The 23800-nt window shown below is 43.1% G+C and overlaps 2 protein-coding genes across 2 annotated transcripts; one reads left to right on the top strand and one right to left on the bottom strand.

The window, feature by feature from the left end:
- Positions 1-2908: 2908 nt before the first annotated feature.
- Positions 2909-4240, bottom strand: LOC310868543 (E3 ubiquitin-protein ligase TRIM39-like; the record flags this gene model as incomplete). Its single annotated transcript, XM_083779003.1, has 1 exon — positions 2909-4240. The coding sequence occupies one exon, from the start codon at positions 4238-4240 to the stop codon at positions 2909-2911; it is 1332 nt and encodes a 443-aa protein (XP_083635129.1).
- Positions 4241-12851: 8611 nt separating this feature from the next.
- Positions 12852-23482, top strand: unm_sa1261 (un-named sa1261). The gene is made up of 4 exons (XM_083780063.1): positions 12852-13212; positions 15923-16125; positions 20360-21779; positions 23183-23482. The coding sequence occupies exons 1-3, from the start codon at positions 13038-13040 to the stop codon at positions 21176-21178; spliced, it is 1197 nt and encodes a 398-aa protein (XP_083636189.1). The 5' UTR covers positions 12852-13037; the 3' UTR covers positions 21179-21779; positions 23183-23482.
- The last annotated feature ends 318 nt before the right edge of the window (positions 23483-23800 follow it).

Here is a 23800-nt window from a genome sequence, read left to right on the forward strand (position 1 = left end):
AGATGTCAAGATATCTCTCCCAGCCAGGCTGGATTTGTTGTTTTTGAAGCATATAATTTGCTGCATACTGTTACTCTACTTGTAGACCAGCTAGCTGACAGTGGATCTCACACTTGTACCACTGGATAGAGAGAGACAGAGGGAACATTACCGTGCTTTCACATACAGTAGTTGACAGCAATGTGGTACAAAACAGCAGCTCGTGGCCAGCCAGTGATGTGCCACTGACAGAGTGTACAGGCACAAAGGGACGTACTGTATTTACGCCAGTGCATGCTATGCAAACTACTTTGCCTTTTTGTTTATAGTTCAAATATCCAATCTACAAGCTCACAAGTCGCAACGTGTCGATGTAGATCGGCTTGTTGAACAATTTAGTAGTTTAATAGTTAAAAAAGGGGGGGGGGGGGGTCCAGGCGCATGCCACATTTGGCCTGACAGCTAGCGTGTCGTGTGTTCGAGTCCCATTCGAGTCAGATCACCTTTGCTGCATGCCTTCATTTGCTTCTCTCTCTCCCTCTTTCCTGTCTATCTTCACTTGATACTATCAATAAAGGCAGAAAAGCAGAAAAGGGAAGAAGTTTAGAGATAAGGATGAGATTTTTGCGTCCGGATACCCCGTCCAGGACAGACTTCAGACGTTCCTCCCCAGGAGACTTGGCTCAGATCTGAACCCATTAGACTTTTGCCGTTATAGGAACCCGTTGCGACCGCATGCCCTTGCTGACGTAACGTTGACCCCCAGGCAGGGTTCGAACCCACAACCTTCCGCATGAAAGGCATATGCTGTAACCACTACACTAGGGCGGCCCTAGGGATAAGGGATAAGGCCTTTGTGTTTGTAGCTTTGAAGTGCTTCACAGCTCCGTGAACAGTGTGAGGAGGAGTGGATCAGGGCACAAAGTGAACAGCGGGTCGGCGGCTAGCAGACTGGCACTAAAAATCTGCAGAGAAGGGTCTGGGTGGGCAGCCTCACGCCCTTTAAAGCACTGGTTTCCCAACACTGGGTCAGGACCCATTTGTGGGTTGCGGACACATTTTTATGGGTTCCTATATTTTTGGTTGTTTTTATTTATTTTTAATTTTTTTACATTTTCAAACAATATTCCATGTTTTCAGTAAGAAAAATCAAAGAAATTCTATAAATTAGAAAACAAATGTTTAAGAAGTATAGTTAAAATAGCCGATATACAAGCTCTCAACGCGGCGCAAACTCTGCGAAGCAACGCGTTGTAAGCATGTAGATTTGCTATATTTTCACTAGCTTGGGTCCCCCCCAGGCAAACGTTTTATTTCTTTTTTGGTTCCTGAGCTAAAAGGTTTGGGAACAACTGCTTTAAAAAGACTCGGTCCACACAGTGAAATCCTGAGTGTTCATTTAACTCAGAGTTATACACCCATAATGGTCCATTTGGTTCCTTTTGTGCACTCTGGGTTGGTTGTCACTCAGGCTCTACTTTCATAGATACATTAGACTTTGTTATTGAGTTTTGCTTGTGACTAAAGAAATAGACTAGAAATTGTATACATTTCTTTGATTACAACAAAATAATGTCATGACATGATGATGTATCCAAACAGGTTTTCTGAATTTCAGTTGTCAACGATTTCAGAAATAGACAATTTCTAATCAACGGTCTTTGTGCTGCTGGAGCCTCAATGTTGTTCCCCGGGAAGTGTTTCCAACAAATGTTCAGCTGTTAAAAATTTCAAGCAATCGATAACTAATTTGTCATTTGTGCTTCTGAAAAATGTACAGGTATATTGTAAATGAAATGACCCCTGCTCAACAGAAATGGAAGCACTATTGTTTGGTTGTTCTGTTTCTTTGAGCACAGAACGAGTTTCACTGACCCACACGGTCAATAGTCCAGGTGGACTACCTGCTGGACCAGTAAAACTCAAATTGCAATTCCATTGAACCAGTGGTCGGCAGCTGCCTCTATATTGAGTCAAACTCTGTAAATAATGCAGAAGCAGCATTTGCTGTCCTTCAATGAAAGACCATAGAATAGGGTTTTTCTGCTATAAACTAAAGGCTGCAGTGTTGCATTGGCATCAATTCAACCCATGGCACAATTCACCTTATGCTACCCAACACCATGCCACAATTCACCTTATGCTACCTATAACACCATGCCACAATTCACCTTATGATACCTATAACACCATGCCACAATTCACCTTATGATACCTATAACACCATGCCACAATTCACCTTATGATACCTATAACACCATGCCACAATTCAAAAACTAGTTACCAAGTGAATCATTTTTACACAATACATCCCAATATGCATGCCATTTAGTAGCTCCCGGCAGCCATCATGGACGCCATCTTGAAAATCATCCGTTTCCCCCTTCCACTAACACAATCGGTGCCGGGATTCCTTCAAAATAGGAGCTCTGGGGTGCCGGAAAGACATGGCCGCTTTTACTCTGAAACCCACGACCCGGAAACAATCCGCTAAATAAGTGTGCTTTACATTGCTAGCTTACATTGCTATCGTTTTAATTTATACGATATATAATCCAAAAAGCGTTCATATTTTGCGGGGGAGACGGATGAGGAGCAGAAATGAAGCGCTAGTATATCGATCAGTTCAAAACCACGGAGAGCGCCCTGGATTAGGAAAGACGAGTCATTCTTTCTGCCGCGCTAACAGCTAAGTCAACGGTAAGCTAACATGGGCTCAGAGCGTAGCATACGGTAGCCGAAAGGCGAACTGACATCCGGTATGATTGAGGATGCGCTAGGACGTGTACAGACGTCGTATGGACGCGTCGATTGGGACCCCTAGGACGTGTGGCGACAGAAACAGTTAAGCGGATTTTAATATTGGACGTGCATTTATTCATGAATAATTTACTGCAGGGACAACTTCATGTTTTTCTTCTTTTTGAAGTTAGAGGGACACGTTCCCTCCGTGCTCACCGAGAGCAGCGCCCATGTTGACAGGAGAGATAATCAGAGGAGCAGAGTTCATATCACCCTCATTACGACATGGACTGAAGAGTGGAAAGAGTTTCTCAGTGAAGGAGCAGCCAGTGAAAGAGTAGAGATTAACTCTGGTATCCACGTCATAAAAGGAGACCAGACCCTCCTCATAATCCACAAACACTCCCACTTTCTGGACCTTCTCTCTTACAGGGAGGAGGACAGCACGGCCACAATGAGCCTTGTACTTTCCATTCCTCAACCCTATAGTCCTGTAACCATTGTTGGGGGTCACTGTGATTTGTCCCTTCCTGTTGATGGACTCTCTGGCCACTCCTAGATCCCAGCCAGTCTTCCCTTTAACCTGAACCTCATAGTAAAACCTTCCTGAGGAGAAGCTTTGTTTTCCTAAGACATTAATACATGGAAAGAATCTATCTGTGTTGTCTGGGACATTCTTCTCTATGTCTTCATCATGACTCACTTGTTTTCCATCCTCAGACAGGATGAGGTTGGGATGTGCTGTATCAGGGTCCAGAGTGACATCCACTGCATATTTCTGGATCCTCCTCAGCTCAGCATCACCCATCTTCTCACCTATCTCTTCACTGAGTGCCTCCTCCAGCTGAGCCACAGCTGTCCTCACAGTCCTCACATATGAAGACTGAAGGACATTGACCGTTGTCCAGTCCTTGGTGGGTGGAGGGGTGTTGATGGATGTGACGTTCTGGAGGTGGTCTTCAGTGTGTGTGTTCTGCTTCAGCTCAGAGATTCTCTCCTCTAACTGAGTAATTTCCTTTTGCAGATCTTCGATGAAGCCTTCAGCCTGTTTCTCTGTTGTTTTCTTCTTATCTTCAATCGCATCAATGAGGTCAGCCTGGCTTCTCTGAATACAGCTAATCAGAGCAGTGAAGACCTGCACACTGTCTGCTAGGACTGCGTCTGCATCTTTCTTGCTGAGCACTTCCAAGCGTTTGACCTCCTGGATCTTCACTCGTCTCTCCCGGATCATCTGCTGGATTTCAGCCTCTGACTTTGATTCATATTCTTCTTTCCACTTGTGACTCCTGAATCGATGAACCATGTCAGAAACGAAGATATCGACGGATACTTCTGGCCTCTCGTCGAAGACCTTTGCACACAGCGGACACCTGCACACGTGGTTGGTGTCCCAGTAGCGTGTGATACAGGTTCTGCAGTAGTTGTGTCCACATGGAGTTCTGATTGGATCGGTGAACACACACAGACAGATAGCGCAACGTAAGTCCTCTTCAGTAAGGAGAATGCAGACAGAAGCCATCTCTACACACTCAGAATAAAAGTGTACAAACTAAATAACTTCCTTCATGAGAGAGAGAGAACCCAACCCGGTGATCACTATCGTTGACTCTTCCGGTGAATATGTTCGATGACGCTACAAATCCAACGTTAAGTTAAGATATTGTGAAGGTTGTATAGGATTCTTCTGGCAGGTGGTGAAGAGCCCAGCAGGAGGCGATGTCACGTAGGCAGGAGGTCTACTTTTCTACCAGGCGCTGTGACATCATCACTGTGATGTCACTATGACAAGCCTTGCCCAAATAAGGAGTCCCGTGATGTCACACTGGCCTCCTAAGCTCACTGATCGGTAACGCTAGGTAGCCAACGCAACCCCAAATCAACAAACTGATTTCTTAGGGGAAACTATAAGATGGAATCTCCATATATGGGCATACAGAGAACACATAGACACAGACACTGATATCTCCATATATGGGCTGCCATCAGGTACCCACACAGACACAGATGAGATAACTCCGTATATCCTAACACCATGCAAAATTCACCTTATGATACCTAACAGCATGCAAAATTCACCTTATGATACCTAACAGCATGCAAAATTCACCTTATGATACCTAACACCATGCAAAATTCACCTTATGATACCTAACAGCATGCAAAATTCACCTTATGATACCTAACAGCATGCAAAATTCACCTTATGATACCTAACACCATGCAAAATTCACCTTATGATACCTAACACCATGCAAAATTCACCTTATGATACCTAACACCATGCAAAATTCACCTTATGATACCTAACACCATGCAAAATTCACCTTATGATACCTAACACCATGCAAAATTCACCTTATGATACCTAACACCATGCAAAATTCACCTTATGATACCTAACACCATGCAAAATTCACCTTATGATACCTAACAGCATGCCAAAATTCACCTTATGATACCTAACAGCATGCCAAAATTCATCTTATATCCATACCTAACACCATGCCACAATTCATCTTATGTCCATACCTAACACCATGCCACAATTCACCTTATGTCCACACCTAACACCATGCCACAATCAGAAACAATCTATTTTCGCGCGAATTTGGAACAGACCAGCCCACCACAACCAGCACGCAGATAGCAGAAACTATACCGATCAAATTGCATTATAGGCTACTGTACTTGTATTTGTAAGGAGGTGCTTTTGAGATTCTCCTTGTGTCCTCTACACAAGCAAAGTACATCATAGTGCTGCCTTCATAAAGCGTTAGCTGGCTATTATCCATGTTGTAACCATAGGAGACACATACTGTCAGAAGTTGTCAATTATACTGTAAACCTGATTTATTTATGGTGTAAGGAAAGGACAGGCTGTGTCCCTTGGCACAATCAGAGTGATGAGAGAGAACGATACATAAGCAGTTTTAAGAAGCAAGTACATTAGTTCTCGATACCAAAACAGCTCTCAAGATATAGTTGAGAATTGCAGAAGATAAGATTTTGATGATTCTTTGTACTGTATAATGTACACTGGTACATCCAAATGTAGGCTACCGGTGCTACAGTAGCCTACCTGTTATACCGATTAATATGGTAAACATACTTCCCGCTATTTACTAGCATGGGTGATATATTGATTTGGCAAGTCCCAGATATTATTATTATTAATGCGCCCATTGCGCCGTCGGAATTACGAGCAGATCCCCCACTCGCTGCGCCAGTGCGTAACGTTCTCCCCTCTTGTTGAGGATCCAGACTACAGCCCCTAACATTTACAATTTACAATTTAGGCATTTGGCAGATGCTCCACAGCGATTTACAGTAAGCAAGAACAAAAACATGGTAATACATCATGAATCATAGTAAGCTAAGAACCTAACAGTGGAATATTATCTATATAATTAAACTATACGTATACAAGCCTATATGTCTACATAAAATGCAATCTAAGTTACTTAAGTTTCACCTTTGCATACGCCTGTAAGGTTGCTGAGGCTATAGGGCAAGTGCGACATTAAGTTAGGAAATAGTTAGGTGTTAGGCGTGTTTTGGGGTGACAGTTCCGAGGTAGCTGGATTTGTGGGAATTGAGAATTGGGAATTGGGGCGACCATTCTACCCAGCACCAGGGTTTATATTTCTCAGTGGAAGAGTAGAGAGACCACCTCCAGATGTCCTAGTATAGTTAATACTCTACCATGTGTATGGGTACATACTACCATAATGGCTTAACGACAACATTTAAAGGACCACTTCACCACTTTTCAACCTATCTTCATATAATAGGTCCTCACTAATAATCATGATAAAATGGCACGATTTTTTTCTACTCAGCCTGTGTCTCATAGGAGGGCTGTGGGCAGTTTAGAAACCGTCTTCCAGTGACATCATCATTAGGCAGATTTTTTTTTAAACAAGGTTACTTAAAAATGTTTCGATTTTCATTATTGTGAGAACGATGGCTTCCATTTTCGCATTGCAACTTTTCAGGACTAGAAAGCCTGCAGTTTCTATTAGCTTGGATTCCCCATCGATGATGTCACTGGAAGACGGTTTCTGAACTGCCCACAGCCCTCCTATGAGACAAAGACTGAGTAGATTTTAGTGAGCACTAACTATGAGACCCTGCAGCTCATGTCTGTCTGTCTGTGTGTGTGTCTGTCCCGCTGTGACACCACCCGCCCGCCACCAGAGGGCGCAGCTGTAGCACACACACACACACACACACACACACACACACACACACACACACACACACACACACACACACACACACACACACACACACACACACACACACACAGCTGCGTTCGCTTCCCGCGTTTGCGCGTCTTACTTGTTATTAGTGAGGACCTATTATCAGACCAGCCTCTCCTCTTTAGTGGAAATCTCACAAACGTTTGACCTACTCACCAATACAAACACGGGTTGTGTCAATAGAAAGCCTACTTTCCTTAGTGGACGCACTCTGAGCCCCCCACCACACGTATAAACTGTACTTTTTGGCCAAAAGGGGATTTTGTTTCCACCGAAAAAAAAAAAAATGTAGTTACTCCGCTGCGCCCTCTACTGATATTGCCCAGAGAACTGCCTCATAGAGAATATTTTTCCTCCGGTGGAAAAAAATCCCTTTCTGGCCAAAAAGTAGGCCTAACGTTTATACGTGTGGTGGGGGGCTCAGAGTGCTTCCACTAAGGAAAGTAGGCTTTCTATTGACACAACCCGTGTTTGTATTGGTGAGTAGGTCAAACGTTCGTGAGATTTCCACTAAAGAGGAGAGGCTGGTCTGATTTCGATTTGAGATTTAAACCGGTAAGTCGCATAGCCTTACTGCAGGGCAGAAATTTGCAGAATCGAAGCAGGAAGGCTATGGAACAGAGCTAGGGAGAGACATGCAGCAAAGGTCGTCATGAACGGGACTCGAACAAGTGACACGCTGTCAGACCAGAGCCTATATGTGGCATGCGCCTGAATCACTAGGCCAGCGGGCGCCCCCTGGAACATGTTTTTTTATTTGTATCTGCCTTTTGTTGTTATGCAAGCTAATGCTGTACGAGGTGAGTTTGGCAGGTAACGCAAGTTGACACTGACAGGATATGTGTTTTACTGTGCCTTACTGTGTGTGTGTGTGTGTGTGTGTGTGCGCATTATACATGCACACGCACACACGCACCCACGCATTATACTGTATACGAGTGTACAGTTATATACAGTGCCTGCAGGAAACAGGAGAAAAAAAGCATCTATTGCTCAGCACTTTTGGCAGTCATCACATTTACCTATTGTCACAAACTGACATTCCATCCTGTAGCCAACTATACATCGCTGCAGGGAAACAAGACAACAGTCCTCATTCCTGTCTCAGTGTTCCACTGCTCTGGCCATTTTTAAATAGCTAAAACACCAAAAGGGGTTCCCGTCCAGAATGGGCCCCTGCAGCGATCCCACCTAGGGTCCTTCCCAGTGCCAGATCTCAACACAGTCACCTCTTTTCCTGTGCAACCCTCATGCTGTGTTAGGTGGTCAGATGGTCGAGAAACATTTTGTACATAATATCTTTTCATTAAAATAGTGTTTTACGAATTTGAGTAAAACACTAATATTGAATCCTCACGGCCCACCAGTGGGTCCTGGCCCACAGGTTGGGAATCGCTGCATATCAGCCCAGAGGGGGATACGGACCGGGGGGGGGGGGGGGGGGGGCAAAGCAGCTATGATGACGCAAGGCAGATTGGCTGTTGAACACAGTTTCGTCTGTACTTTGAATACACATGAATTAAACCCCATTGAGAAGCAAAGAAAACCCATTGCATGGCAATCTCAGCCCCCTTTGCCTAGGAGGCAAAATAGGACTCGGTGATCCCAGCAGCCCCTCTCTCTCAGGAGTATAGCCATGGCAGGATTAGCCTACCCTAAAAAGGGTCTGGAGGAGGGGCAGGGGGGGGGTGGCGGGATTGCAGGGCTGCAGCAGAGGAGGAGAAGCTCTTAATTGGCAGCATTTGCTTCTTTCTTTTCCCAGTCTCTTTGATATTAAAGCGACCACTCTGGTAACTGTGTCAATGCGTCATGCATGTATGCTCACTGCACATGTTATATAGTGTTAGTTACACATCAGTTATGTGTATCGATACACGCCACAGGCACATTCAGCAGAGGTGTGTTTAACCCATTAGAAAATGTTTTCAGAAAAAGCTGTTTCTATGTCATTTAAAAAAAAATAGACCTACAAGCTCGTAGCGCGCACTATGAGCTTGTAGATCTGCTATTTTTCAATAGCTAAAGCATAACATAACACCAAAAGGTGTTGGGGGGTTCCCGCCCCCAAAATGGGTTAAATGCCAAGTAGATGATGCAATTTTTTTTTTTAAACCAATAGCAAAATAATACAAAGCTTTAATGTCTGTGTGTTGGATGCAGCACGTGTCACACATGTTTTTGTCTTCAACCGTGAGTATGCATTTCTCTGCTTGCAGTGTCAGCTGGTCTTGTTCCTATGTGCTGGTGTTGTCCACCATGGGGTTTATTGACCTTGTCACAGTGCTCTGCATGCATGCTGAGTAAACTGGAGCCATGTCTCACAGGCTGACAGCTAGCCAGTAACATTCTCATTGTTCATTTATCATTTCATTTCAGAGTTAAATTAGCACTGAGGAATGCATACATTGTGATATTTTCATGACATATTCATCTACAGGAAATGCATACATTTAAATGTATACTAACTAAACCATTTGAAGAAACAAGAAATTTGTTTGCTAGTTGTAGTACTTTGATTTATTAAAATCATTATGATTATCATCAGTATACCTATATCTTTGGCCATGTTATTATAGCTGAAAATGTCAAAACAACTTAAAATATTTTGAAAAACTATTTGTACAAAATTCACAAGGCTAAGTTGAGACCACAGGTCCGTCTGTCCATCATCCAGCCCATGCTATATGGTCATGCCTCGTGACATCACGTGACATCATGGATCTTGTGCATGTTTTGGTCAAAGACACTGACCTCATCTAACCCTGTGTAACCAAGTGTAGCAAAGGATTTACTTTTATAGTTATGACTACACCACCTTGAGATAGTTCAAGGAATTAGTTCAAGGAATTACATGAATAGACCAGTAAACTGGGTTCCCCAACAAATGCAAGTTAGGACTTGAGACAAAGTTCCAAAACGCAGGAATGTATTAACTTTTAAGAACAGTATGGAATAACAAATATTTATTAGACCAATGTCCAATTTCATATATATAATGCAGTAAAATGCGAATAATATCTTAAAAAAACTAAGAACAAAACTAAACACACGCACTGAACCACACAGCATGCAGGAAAACAACAAGAGGAAATGGCTCAATTAAATAAAACCAAACACTAAAATCAGTCTAAACAAACAAAACAGGTAGTATAGTAAAAAATAATTAAAATACTTATTTAGAAAACACTTATTTAGTACAATCTAAATAACATCTATCCATCATGTTACTCACCAAGGCAGGGACAGATAAACAAGTAAGACGCGCAAACGCGGGAAGCGAACGCAGCTCGTAAATTGCAATAACAATTAGAATAAATTACGTACTTTTTTTTCTTTTTAGTTAGTATTTTTTTTAAGTTTTCTACTGTGTGTGTGTGTGTGTGTGTGTGCTACAGCTGCGCCCTCTGGTGGCGGGCGGGTGGTGTCACAGCGGGACAGACAGACACACAGACAGACAGACATGATCTGCAGGGTCTCATAGTTAGTGCTCATTGCATTCGCAAACACAATTAAGACATGATCTCAGGACCCACAGGCTGCCAACACCAAGAAACCTGTGTTTGTTAAGACTGCAGGGCCTTTAAATAGTCAACACTGATTGACAAGGACGTGGCAGGGCAGCCAGTCTACGGTGGCCCCAAAGGCTCAATTCCAGCCGGCTACACCTGGATAACCATACATGGAGAAGTCTGTATCATCACCTACTGTAGATCTGCATATATATGGAGCCGGCCAGCAACTCGCTCCATATTATGGCCAATACAGAATTAATTCCATATGTTGATCTGACCTTATCTGACCTCATCAAACCCTGTACACTCAAGACACTGCCCCCGCTGCCACCCTTAGATATATACCCTATATATGCCATAATGCCACCCATATAGCTCCATATATGGATATACTGACATCATGATGCAGCCCATGATGCTGACATCATCACAGTATCGTGTGAGTATTCTAAGACAGGCACAGATGGACGTCATTCACAGGATGTAGCTATAGCGTTCTTCATCATACCATCAGGGCTGTGAAGTCTATTCAGTCATAGTTGATAACTTGGCCGCCGCGGGTGATGAAATACAGGATATTGCAAATGAGTGTTGCTTGACTTGTCTCGTGGCAGAAGGCAGGCTGAGAGGCATATTTACTGAGAATGAAGCTGAGCAGAGCGAGAATGATCAGATTAGAGGCAGGCATTCATTCATATTGGAAGCTCATTAATACGGTTTATCTTCCCGATCTGAATCTGCAAATAGCAATGTTTTGCTGTCAAGACAGTAATGCTTCTTTTGTTGAGCACACAGTAGATACAGGATTGCACTGGATAATAATACACGGAGTGTACTTTAGTTGCTAACATTTACATAAACATGACTACATGTTGAGTTAGTGACCTGACCTACATTGAGACTTGTAAGAACCTATTCAACTTCAGGAACTAGAACAAAAGAACAAAGGACTTGAATTGTGGATGTGTGTGTTCATGTTGTCTCTTCTGCTGTTTGAACTACTGGTTCAGTGTTCTCCTGTCAGGGGAAACGGCGGCTTGTGATCTTGGACACTTGAAAGTGGTTCCGCTGAACAGGGAGGGGATACATGTTGTTTACTGCATGATATTTGAAGATTACATAAGAGCTCATTTGGCCAGGATACAAAACACAGATGTCTCCACTTTGATGTTTGTAACAGAAAGAAAAAAAACGTGGTGTGTATATACAGTACTGTATATTGTACAGTATGTGCATTGTATACTGCACAATTGTGTGGGAATGAATGCATGGATGAATGCTGGTTCAAATTCCACCTTAAACACTTTCACCCAGGCATCCCAAAAACTTAAATCTTCTTTCTTTTTTTTAAAGCCGATCTACAAGCTCATAACCTGTTGTGGCACATTGTGAGCTTGTAGATCGGCAATTTTTCGAATAGAGGAAGTATGTTTTATTTAACCCATTTAGACATGAGGACGCATCAGTGTCACCTTATAGCTTTTAACCACTTTTTTTTTTTTTAAGATATTTTTTTGCGGCTTACGCCTTTTATTGATTTTTTGAAGGGACAGACAGTAGGCTGACAGGAAACGGGAGAGAGATGGGGGGATGACATGCAGTAAAGGCCGTGTCGGGTCCGGGAGTCGAACCCGCGGCACACTGCGACTGGATTACCAGTCCGGTGCCCAGACCGTTACGCTATACGGCCTGGGCCGCTTTTAACCACTTTAACCATTATTTTAACCTTTAGCTGTTGAAAAATAGCAGATCTACAAGCTTGTAGAGCTGATTTTCTTTTTTTTTCGTGAAAATGTGGCACAAATCTTGAACGTGAACATTTAACTTTATTTTTACTCAAAAGTTGCTCCTGGGGGGGTCCCTGACGCCCTGGAACAACATATTTTCAGATGGCGGTCTGCGGCCAAATACAGAAAATTCTGTGGGTCTTTGACATGAAAGGGTTTGAGCACCAGTGTACCACTGATACGTTTTTCAGAAAACTGTCAGGATTTGGAAGACATTTGTAGAATCTGGTCGCATCAATGGGTTATGTGGTTAACCTTCCTGCTCCTCCCATTCTCCCTTGCAGGAACAGAAGTCTCCAGAGCAGCCTTCCTCTGCCCCCGGCCTCTCCCTCGCAGGAACAGAAGTCTCCAGAACAGCCTTCCTCTGCCCCCGGCCTCTCCCTCGCAGGAACAGAAGTCTCCAGAACAGCCTTCCTCTGCCCCCGGCCTCTCCCTCGCAAGGACAGAAGTCTCCAGAACAGCCTTCCTCTGCCCCCGGCCTCTCCCTCGCAGGGACAGAAGTCTCCAGAGCAGCCTTCCTCTGCCCCCGGCCTCTCCAGAGCAGGAACAGAAGTCTCCAGAGCAGCCTTCCTCTGCCCCCGGCCTCTCCAGAGCAGGAACAGAAGTCTCCAGAGCAGCCTTCCTCTGCCCCCGGTCTCTCCAGAGCAGGAACAGAAGTCTCCAGAGCAGCCTTCCTCTGCCCCCGGCCTCTCCCTCGCAGGGACAGAAGTCTCCAGAGCAGCCTTCCTCTGCCCCCGGCCTCTCCCTCTGGAAGAATGAGCTCTTCACCCCATGGCTCCTCCCGTGCCTCCATGGACATCCTGGAGGAGCTCCAGGTCATCGCTGCCCAGAACCTCGAGAAGCTGGACATCAACAAGTACTATGAGGTCATCCGAGAACTGGGAAAGGGCACATATGGAAAAGTGGACCTGGTCGTCCACAAGATCAGAGGTAACTCTATGAAGGATGTTTGGTTACCCACTGCAAAAAGTCTGAAAGGCTTTAGCCTGATTGATGCTTAGTCGAAAATAGTTGACAAGCTCACTGAGCTGGTAAATTAGCTATTTTCAGTGCAGGAGTATTAATTAGGCATTTCTGCTAGTCATGCACTCATACATGTATCGCAGCAATGGTAGATGAGCATCCAAGGTGATTATCATATGCAAATGATACTCTCTTTTAGAGTTAGTAACATTCAGTTCATTATCTTATCATCCTGATTTTAAGATTTCAGAGAGTCTTGTTATTTGGCTTGCAAGTGTTCATTTCAGCTGAAAAAATATTTCTGCATCCTAAATCCTAAGAAATAGATCAGATTATTTCAGTAATTGAGCACAGATCAAAATTCTAAACTCAGAATTCACAATGAATAAATATCTTCTGAATTTAAATCTAAAGCATTCTGCACCTGCTCCATTAATCATAGCTTTTATAGAAACACAAAGAACCCATCTACAGTGTAGTACAGTGGTTTCTGTCACCAATTGAGGCACTGAACTGAATTGATCACTTAAATGGGTAGTGTGTTTCTTTTTTTACATAATAGTACTTTAATATAATAATACTTTTTTGTCAAAACATGGTTACATAACAAACAGCTGAAAATACATGGTACACAGCATTAAATTAGACAGTACAGTGTAGAGAATGGTATTACTTTAAGTATTCGCTTATGGAAATCGCCAGTGTGAATTCACAGGAGTCTATACAGGTTCATAGACTCCAGAGAGATAACCAGTATATATACTGTAGCTTTATTGTTGTACATTACAATTCCAATTTGGCAGTGAACATACTGTAACTGGGCAAAAGGTTTAGAATTTTAAGGGAATTTATGATCTCTGAATTTGAGATCTGTTAATTTTAGGGTGGTTGGATATTTAGATTAATCTACAATATTCATAGGAAAGAGCTATTCATAAAAAGCGAAGCATCAAATCTCTTTTTACTATTGTCAAGAAACGCCTCTGGGGCCATTGCATAAGTTCATCAAACGTTGGGGCCAGATAGATGGTTCATAAATATATAACATCATTATGTTGGTTGCTGCTGAACAGTTCTTTGAGAAGAAAACAACCATTGCAAGTAGGGATGCTCCGATCAGGTTTTTTGGGACCGATACGGATAGTTTTTCTCATGATCGGCCGATTCCGAAATGTTGCAAATTTAATTTCTATGTTTCCAAAATTATTATATGTCAAAACTGTTCCTGTGTGTGGGGGGGAGGAAGGGGATAATGTTTAGGCCGGTCACAAAATTGCAAAATGATATTATGCTCTATATCTGATTGACATTTATACCACTTAAATGGTGTAAAAGATCAGTTTCTCCAGATAAGGTAAATTGCTGATCACAGATCAGAGTGAATCGGTCGGTCCATATGACCGATCACCGATCGCTGGCTGATTATCGGAGCATCTCTAATTGCAAGGCTATTATTCAGTTCTCTGTTGAAATTTAGTTTCAACTTTCAACTCTGCTGCAATAGGGTTGTATTATTTATTTTACATTATGGAATTGATTTCAAGATTACTTCAGAGATGACGTTAATGGAAAACCGTCCTATGGCAAATGGATCTTTCATGCAAGTCTAGCTGTGCCTGCTCAATGCTTTCTTGGTGCAATAAGTAGAGCTGAGCCAGTGGTATTGGAGAAGCATCCCTCCTCACCTTCGCTGACACACCAGCCATTACAGTAGCTACAGTCAGACAACGTGGCATTTGAAGCTGGCATCTCTCCAACTTATTGTGTGGGTATTTCTCCTCCTCTCAAATTAGTGGTGGTAATGTGTCTGTTTCCACGCCTATACTCACTGCTGTGCTGTAGTTTTGGGGGAGTGTGTCGGATGAGTGGAGATGAAGTGAACCAAGGCTCTGGACTTATTGCTCTTCCCTCAAGACAGTGAAATGGATTTTAGGTTTCCAGTGGCTTCACATTACTGTGTACATGAGTGGTTTCCAAATGGTGTGTAGAGGCACACTGCATGCTGTAAGACAAGTCCAGATCGTGCCTTGGGATATTGGGACAACCTGTATGCAACTATACAAATAACATTTTAATTACTATATTAATACTTTGTGCACCATCATTTCCAAATACAAATTAAATAAATTATATATCCTAAACAAATATTTGTGCTAAAAATATTTGGGCACGACATTATAGGCAAATAAAAAAAGGAACTTTGAATTGTCCAAAATTCTAAGTTTGGTATTTTCTCATGGCCTGAGGCAAAATACACTTTTTTTGCCTAGTCTAATCTTCTAATTGTATTCCTGGCTGGATATGTTGACACCGCTGAATACATTCATAATTCCTGTTCAATTCCCTGCCAAATCCTGTACATCAAAGCAGATGAGGCCCTGCCTGCTACAGAGGCAACACTGTATGGAAACACAAATCCGACAGAGGATTTGGGATATTTACTAAATATACAAACCCAAAACCCAAATGGATTTAATTGAGTAATCCCACTCCCTTTAATTATTCATCACATTTTAAAATGAAAAAAGCATATTAATTGTGTTTCATTCCCACAATTAAGTAGCCATTAATTATAATCCCCCATGGCACTGAAATGGAGCTAAAAAATAGCATGAGAGGGGAACAGGTTTGTATACTGCATGCCAGTTATGTAAACTGGCTTGCTTTCCTGTTTCAGGCACAAAAATGGCCTTGAAGTTCTTGCGGAAGAAGACAACCAAGCTGAAGAGTTTTCTGAGGGAATACAGCATCTCTCTGTACCTGTCGCCCTGTCCCTTCATCATCAACATGTTTGGCATCGCCTTTGAGACCGACGACTTTTACATCTTCGCCCAAGAGTACGCCCTGGCTGGAGATCTCTTTGACATTATCCCCCCGCAGGTGAGAAAGAGCGGGGTACTGTACTAGGGCTGCCAGCCGCTGAACTATCGACTATTTTCTTACGACTATTTGGATTACTATATAGAGCGTTGCAGTCCCGCCCCCGACGAGGGGCCCGGAAGAGAATTTCCCATTCATTTTTGCTATAGACGTCTCAGAAGTTATTTATTTAAAGACCGTTAAGCCTCGGACAAGGCCAACTCGGCTCCTGACAAATCATGACAATAAACATTTGTTTTGGGCCAAACAAATAACTAGGAAGAAGAAAAAAGGGCAGGATACAACACCTTTTTTAGAGTTTTTCTTCATTATATATATTTGTTCGGCCCAACATTTTTTGTTTATTGTTGGCTTTGTCAGAGGCTTAAATGTATTTCAATAAATACTTCCTGATACTTTCAGCTTCCATTTGTTAGCTTCCAATATAGTGTTCAAGTTTCGATTTTGCCTGCTCATTTCTTTGTGTCATCACATACAGTTTCACTTGTTTATCCTGTACGAGTTCTCTTCTCTTTCCCGATTGGATCAAATTGGTATCCCGACCTGAAAATGCATTTTCTCTTCACTAAAAAGTTGGAGAGATGGGAGCCGGGAGACCCCCATTAAATAGAATTCTATTTATATTCTTATAAGAGTTAAATCACGGTATGTTTCATCACATGGATGTTACTGACTTGAAAGGAATGCAAAATGAATATGTGGTGCACCTGTGTAATAATGTGGTGGTTATGTGATCAAATGATCTGTAATATTAGTTTCCTCAGCCTAGGAAAGGTTGTAACATATATAACGGTTACAATAATAACAATTAAATAAACCTATTATAGCAAAAAATGAGGGAGGTGGTGGGTCAGTTCAGAATAAAAATCACTACAGAAATCAGTAAATAAGCTTAACAGTGATTTATTAAATCAAAAGAAAAATCAAGTTCTCGATCACAAAATGTTCACTTAACCAAATCAACATAAAATAAAACTCTCAAAAGGTAGGGGTGTGAAGTGTCCTAGCACTGTCCAAACTAAACTCAGTGGTCCTAATTCATTAAAAAGAAATACGCCACCGTTACACTGTGGCGGAAACAGATATCGTATTTATCCGTCCGATCAAGCTGCGTTGAGATGACGTGTTATTCAGAGAGTGGTGTGTACCACAGGTACGCAGGCGTATCGCAGGTGTATGTCATACTGAATTCAGCGGGTGCAAAGTGATCGGAAAAGCACCCGACAACCTCATCTGCATTGATCCACGCCCCATATCGCACCATAAAAGGCTTCAAGCATGACTCAGCAGACAGCAGTTTGTCTGAGATCCGTCTGTCAAAAAAAGATAAAAGGCTTTGCAGCCGCAGACTGCACCATTGTATATTACCACTTAGGCTACTATATATATGTACAAACTGACATCAATCCATCAAAGGACACCAAAGGAAATAAAAAGATTTCCAAGCTTACAACGGTGCGTGCTCCGCTGAAGCAATATAATAATTTATTTAATTAAGTTCGGACCAAGGCGGGTGCTCACTCACACCTTTGCAGAGGTAAAACATATCCGATATTTAAAATATCGGATATATGTCAATGCAAAAGTCGTCTTTTGAGAGAGAGCTAGAGAGAGAGAGAGAGAGGGAGGGGGGCATGGGCCCTCAACACTGTTTGCGCGATAAAGAACAGTAGCCTATACATTCATAAGTGAATAATTATAGGCCTATATAGGCCTGGGATCCTCTTGTCTGAAGAAATTATAATCCAGTGAGTTTATCCAGTGAGTTAAACTATTCTGTGTGTGGCATCCATGCATGTGATCAATATCAATATACATTATTATAAAGTCTGTCCGTCATGTTTGTGAACAAGAGCGAGTGGAGGTGAGCTGGCTTTCAAACACTCTGATGCCATTCATTAGGCTAATGTGGTCTTCTATTTTTTATATAGGGCTATATAGCCCTATTCATTTTCCAATGTGAATCGGATCGGCAGCACGCTGCACACACACACACCGACCGACAGTCAACTGACTCAAGGAGCTCCGTAACAAAACAATTTCAATAGGCCTGCCGCCTACTGCAGGCATTACTACACTAAACAATGTTGGATTCGTACAGTGCAGAATGCAGATAAGCCTATGTTCTTATTATAATTGTGAGTTTGTTTTTTAACATGCAGCGCGAGTCCGCGAGAGCCGATCTACAAGCTCACAACCGTTGCACTTCGAGTAGAATTCTGCCGAGTGAGCAGCCCCAATCGCGCATGATAGAAATATCCTAATGCATGCATTTAGGCATACAAGTGCACTCGGCTTTTTTATATATATATATATATATATGCTATCATTTTTTTATGTGCTGATCGACCAATATGTTGGGGACACATGCCTACATATTTTATCTGAGATTTGGGAACAATTTATTGATTCAGCATGAAGACTAAAGCCTATAAATCTATACGCAAGTGTATGCTTGCGTAGATTTCTCCGCCACCTAAAGAGGTCCCGTAGGATTTGACGGAGTTTCCGACAAACCTACGTGAGCGTCAAGTTCACGGTAATTTCCATGAATTCCAAATTAATGTGGGAAATCCACGTAAATGCCTTTCCACAATCGTCACGTCATTATATCAGCGGAAACGCGTTGAAGAATCAGGCCCAATGTGTCCAAAACTAAACTCAGGTGTCCAAAAAATAAAGCAAATCCAAACCAGTCTGTAGAGTGTGGCCAGTCTCCTCTGGCCGCCCTTAAACTCCTTTGTAAAAACTGGTCGAATATCCAAACTCCAGGAATGGGAAGAAGGTCTCTAAATCCAAAGGTATAATCCAATATTAAGGGAATGATCCAAAAAGGAAAGAATGGCAAGACTTGGGAAATATTCCTCTTGCTCACGTCAGTAGCCTGTTAGCCCCTTTCGGGACCCTACGTAAAACTTTTTTGATATTTTGTTGAGTTTTACGTTGGGTCCCTGCTCGCTACTGTACTTTCGTATGGAAATTCCTATATGCGGATATGGAGATTCTCTCTAAAATAGGACCCGCGGCATGTGACGCCATTATTTTCCTTGAGTTATTCTGAATTCGGTAACTTTAAGTAGCTATACATCCAGCTGCGAATATCTCCTGTGGCGCGGAAGCCGTTAAGTATTTTTAATCTTTGTTTGACCGATTTGGTCGCTTTATTTCTTCTTGTTTGTTTACCGTTTATTGTACCGCCTCCCGGTGTGCGGTTGGCTTGTGAGGCTACGTCCCTGCCTCTGATCTGCTGTGTCATAGCTATAGCGCCACTAGCTAGCCAGATAGGCGGTACAATGAGGTGTCAATAAACAAGGAAGGAAAAGAAGAATCCAAGCTTCCAAATCGGGCAAACATATATTAAAAATACTTAACGGCTTCCGCGCCACAGGAGATATTCGCAAAGGTATGTATGTGTACTTATACTTTACATATTCAGAAAGCCTCATACTGAAGAATATCGTCAAAGAGCGCGGGGAGGCGTTTTAACATGTAAACATGAGCCAGTAAATGTTTTAATCAGGTGGCATGGACGACGTGGAACAGGACCCAATGCACTGGGTCGAACAAATGTCAGAAACTTCAGTAGCATTTGGGTTCTGCTTGGAGGGCTAGTAGCCTGTCTGTCTCTCTGCACCTCCACTCTGGACTGACAGAGTCAATCTCTCCAGGTGGCTCAAACAATGTAATTGCCCCTCACTCCATCAGCCAGGTGAGCTGTGGGCGGGGCTTCCCAATCATGCCTGTTGCCATAGCAACACATGTATCCAACTGGATTCTCATGGCATATAGTCCAGCAGATAACTAGAAACATTTCATAGCGCAGCGGATTGGTAGAAAATAATAAAATACATGAAAAATGGTGCATAGCAAACAAAAAATGCATGGAACCAATGTGACTCTGGGCACAGATGTTACACATAATCCAGTTCTTTATTTCTCACCCCGCTCCCTGAAACAATTAGATCTAAGAATTAGAATTAGGCTCTCATTTCCAGCTCACTCACTGCTCACTCACTCACACTCATATCTATGTGAATTACAAGTTGATATCGTTGCTGTGTAAAGGTATTTCTGCAGTATGGAAGCATTCTTTGACATTCTCACCATTTCTAATGATATGGATCGAGGGGTTTGGAATTTGCCACAGATCTTAACTTGGTGTTGTCCTGCGTGTGTGACTTCATCATTCTTTTATCTGCCTTATTATTTTATTTTCTCCCTTTCCTTTGTCAAGGTGGGGCTCCCCGAGACGGTGGCCAAACGATGTATCCACCAGGTTGCGATCGCCCTGGACTACATGCACTGTAAAAAGCTGGTCCACCGAGACATCAAGCCAGAGAACATCCTCATCTTTGACAAAGAGTGCCGCAAAATCAAGCTGTCCGACTTCGGCATGACGCGCCGCGCCGGCTCACCGGTGAAACGCGTGAGTGGAACCATCCCGTACACTGCCCCAGAGCTCTGCGACCCCATGCGCCACGAGGGCTTCTGTGTGGACTACAGCACGGATGTGTGGGCATTCGGCGTGCTGCTCTTCTGCATGCTGACGGGGAACTTCCCTTGGGAGAAAGCTATGCAGTGCGACGGCTTCTACGATGAGTTTGTCCGCTGGCAGCGCCGCAGGACGGGCACGGTGCCGTCACAGTGGCGCCGCTTCACTGACGACGCACTGCGCATGTTTCGGAGGCTTCTCTCCGTCGAGCAGGAGCGCCGCTGCTCTGTCAAGGAGGTCTTCAGCTATTTCAATCACTGCTGGATGCTGGACACAGAAAATGGGAACGCCGTTGGCGGCGGGGGGCTCGGGGGCAGCGGGCCCACGGTGGACATCAGCTCGTCGTCATCGGAGGAGGACGTGCTAGTGGACAGACTGAAGCAGCAGTCCTTGTCGCCTGGCTGCACGGTGGCGAAGGGGAGCATTCTGATGGACAACCATTACTCGTCCATGTCCACCAATAGCTCCCCCTCGTCCACGGGAAGCTACGAGCGGGTCAACCGAGAAAACAACGGAGGTGGCCGCATCCTGCATCCCACAGCGATTGAGATCTGCGTGTAGAGGCCGGCTGTTCCATCCTGGGCTACATCAACGTGAGGGGGTGTTGCACCCGCACACCCAAGTAACACAAAGGTTGTCTGAGCTAAAGCGAGAGATCTTTCCAGGGAAGAGGAAGGAGAAATGAGAGAAAAGTGCGAAAAGACACAAGGCAGCTGCTACAGTACTTTGTATAGTGGCGTGTCCTAGCTGGTCTGAGATAGGATATAGCTTCACTGTGGATTTCTGAATAATTTCTAATGACGATGCACTCTGAGGGAATGACTAGCAAGTCCCAATGTGTAGCCTACTTAACATTCTTGTATGGCTGTACTTCAGTTGCTGAAATACACTGGAAATACTGACTTAAAAAATAAAAGAACTGAAGGAAGACAACTTTACAGATAAAAACAAAACACTATTTAGAAGCAATATGAAAACGAATAATTTAAAACAACCCAGTCATCGATTTGTGAAGCAAAAGTGCAAGAAATACTCTGCTTTAAGTGCATAAATTTGTGCATAAAAAGTCTGTAATATGATTGTGATGGAAGATACTTAATGGGCCTGTATTATATTGAACCATGTTTAATAGTTAACATTTTGGTATTTTTTTCTGTAAACTGTTTTTTTGTTATTTTGTTTTCGTTTCATTATTTATTACTAGTCCTTACCCGTTCTGAATATATGCAAACAGCAAATCATGTTCAGTGTGTGATGTAATAGATCACATTACTGATAGGGGGGGGAATTGTTTACAGATGGTCTTGGGAAGTTGGGTTGGGCACTAAAGTATAGGCTAATTAAATGCTGTAGTACAATCATAAGTACACCATTGATGTGTGATGTAAATATGGTGGTGATATTCTGCCTATAAATGGAAGTTATTGAATATTTTCAAGGTCGGTGTTGCACTTTGTAGACGGTCCCTAACCGCTCACCGTCTGCTGCCCGTGGAGATATAAGCTATTAAACGGTGAACGCGGAGGTTGGCTTTTTGGGCTTCAAAGCAAGTTGTAGTTTGTTCTTTATATAATCAGGATAAGAATTAGATGTTTTGTGTGATTTAGGAACGTGTCGTTGTCATTGCATCTGTCTGTATGTATTTTGTCATTGTGTTGTTCCGACGGCACGGGATCTGTCTTCTCCAAACGTCTCCATTTGGCCACCCCGAGACCCCGACAGATAAGCATTCCGTTGTGATCGTGCTGTTCAGTGTGTCACGCAGCCACGCTGGGTGCGCGCAGGGCTGTAAGCTGTCGTTGTCAGTGTCCAGGCTTTGAGCGTGCATGTAGCCCATGTGTAATGCACGGCGAAGGAGGTGGTTGAGGAGGGGGCGGACAGTGTAAATGGTGCATTTATATATAGCGGCGGAGCGGCTGCAGTTCTGGCTGTGTGTCGTTGATCATAAGCCCAGAAACAGTGTCCTCGGAGCGGCTGCAGTCCTGGCTGTGTGTCACTGATCATAAGCCCAGAAACAGTGTCCTCGGAGCGGCTGCAGTCCTGGCTGTGTGTCGCTGGTCATTCACATCCAACACGGACACAGAACAGATGCTCCGACGGGGCTGGGTTTCGCTTCCTACGTCACACTACAAACGGTGACCTATCGAATTATGCGTCCCACACCCCCTCCACAGGCACACAATTCTTCAAGTTACAATTCTCCATGATCGTGTGGTGATGTAAAAACAATATCTGTACAGTAAATATGACAGTTGCGTCGGTAAAAAAGTAGCCTAGCTGGATTGTGGGAGCGTGCAGATTTATTTTGGCATGGAGAGATGTGTGCTAATAGTGTGGCTCGGTCGGAGATAGAGCACGGACAAATAAACTGGTTTTTATTCACTAATAAATTCATTATTAATCTTATTGGAAAAATGGCTTCGTTAAGACCTCCATATTATTATGGTCAATGCCTGTGTGAAAAGTGGGAGCGATTGGTGCAGGCAATGAGGAGATAAGTGTTTGTTTCTGACAGACAGACAGACAGACAGACAGACATTCAGACATTCGCTCTATTATTATTAGGATGTCGTAATATTTGTACTATAAATTAGAACCTTGTTTTGATACATTTTCTCCCCAAGTTTAGGTGAACTGCTACGACATGCCATTTCGGCAGATGCTTAGAGCGCTTTACAATTCCCAGAAAATATACATTCTTTGCAGTGTTGGCTACAGTGAGAGACTCTGACAATGCTGTCCCTGTTAATGCCATAACTTGAACTTGACAGGATGACTACTATCATGCAGCTATGGAACATTTTACTCACCAAGCGTGAGTAAAAATGTTGTTGATGTACTGTAAGCCTCCCAAATATTTGTAGAGGTCAATGTTTTGTTTGTCAGAAATGTCTGTTCATCATGTCGGCGTGCAAGGTCTAAACCTACTGTAGTGTACAGTAGTATACAAGATCATTAATGCCAAGGAAAAGGCTGTATACTGGCATGTTGCTCAACATAGATTTAGGATTTTTCGTAACATAATTTAAGCTTAAGAACACCTAGCTCTTGGAATCTAGTTTCCAATTAAGAAGTTGGAATGGAAGTATACGGGGACCTCTACTCATCCATTGATTACAAGCTGCTATTATCATTTTGACAGCATTAGGAAGGATTAATGTAACTAAGCAAAGAATACCCTAA

This window comes from Protomyctophum parallelum (assembly GCF_964188405.1).
Source record: "Protomyctophum parallelum genome assembly, chromosome: 13".
Lineage (NCBI taxonomy): Eukaryota > Metazoa > Chordata > Actinopteri > Myctophiformes > Myctophidae > Protomyctophum > Protomyctophum parallelum.

What these genes read in the sequence shown, in the direction of transcription:
- unm_sa1261 (XM_083780063.1), top strand. Translation starts at nt 13,038, where the DNA reads ATGAGCTCTTCACCCCATGGCTCCTCCCGTGCCTCCATGGACATCCTG. An exon ending in GGTCGTCCACAAGATCAGAG is followed by an intron (nt 13,213 to 15,922) that starts GTAACTCTATGA and finishes TTCCTGTTTCAG; the next exon opens with GCACAAAAATGGCCTTGAAG. An exon ending in TTGACATTATCCCCCCGCAG is followed by an intron (nt 16,126 to 20,359) that starts GTGAGAAAGAGC and finishes TCCTTTGTCAAG; the next exon opens with GTGGGGCTCCCCGAGACGGT.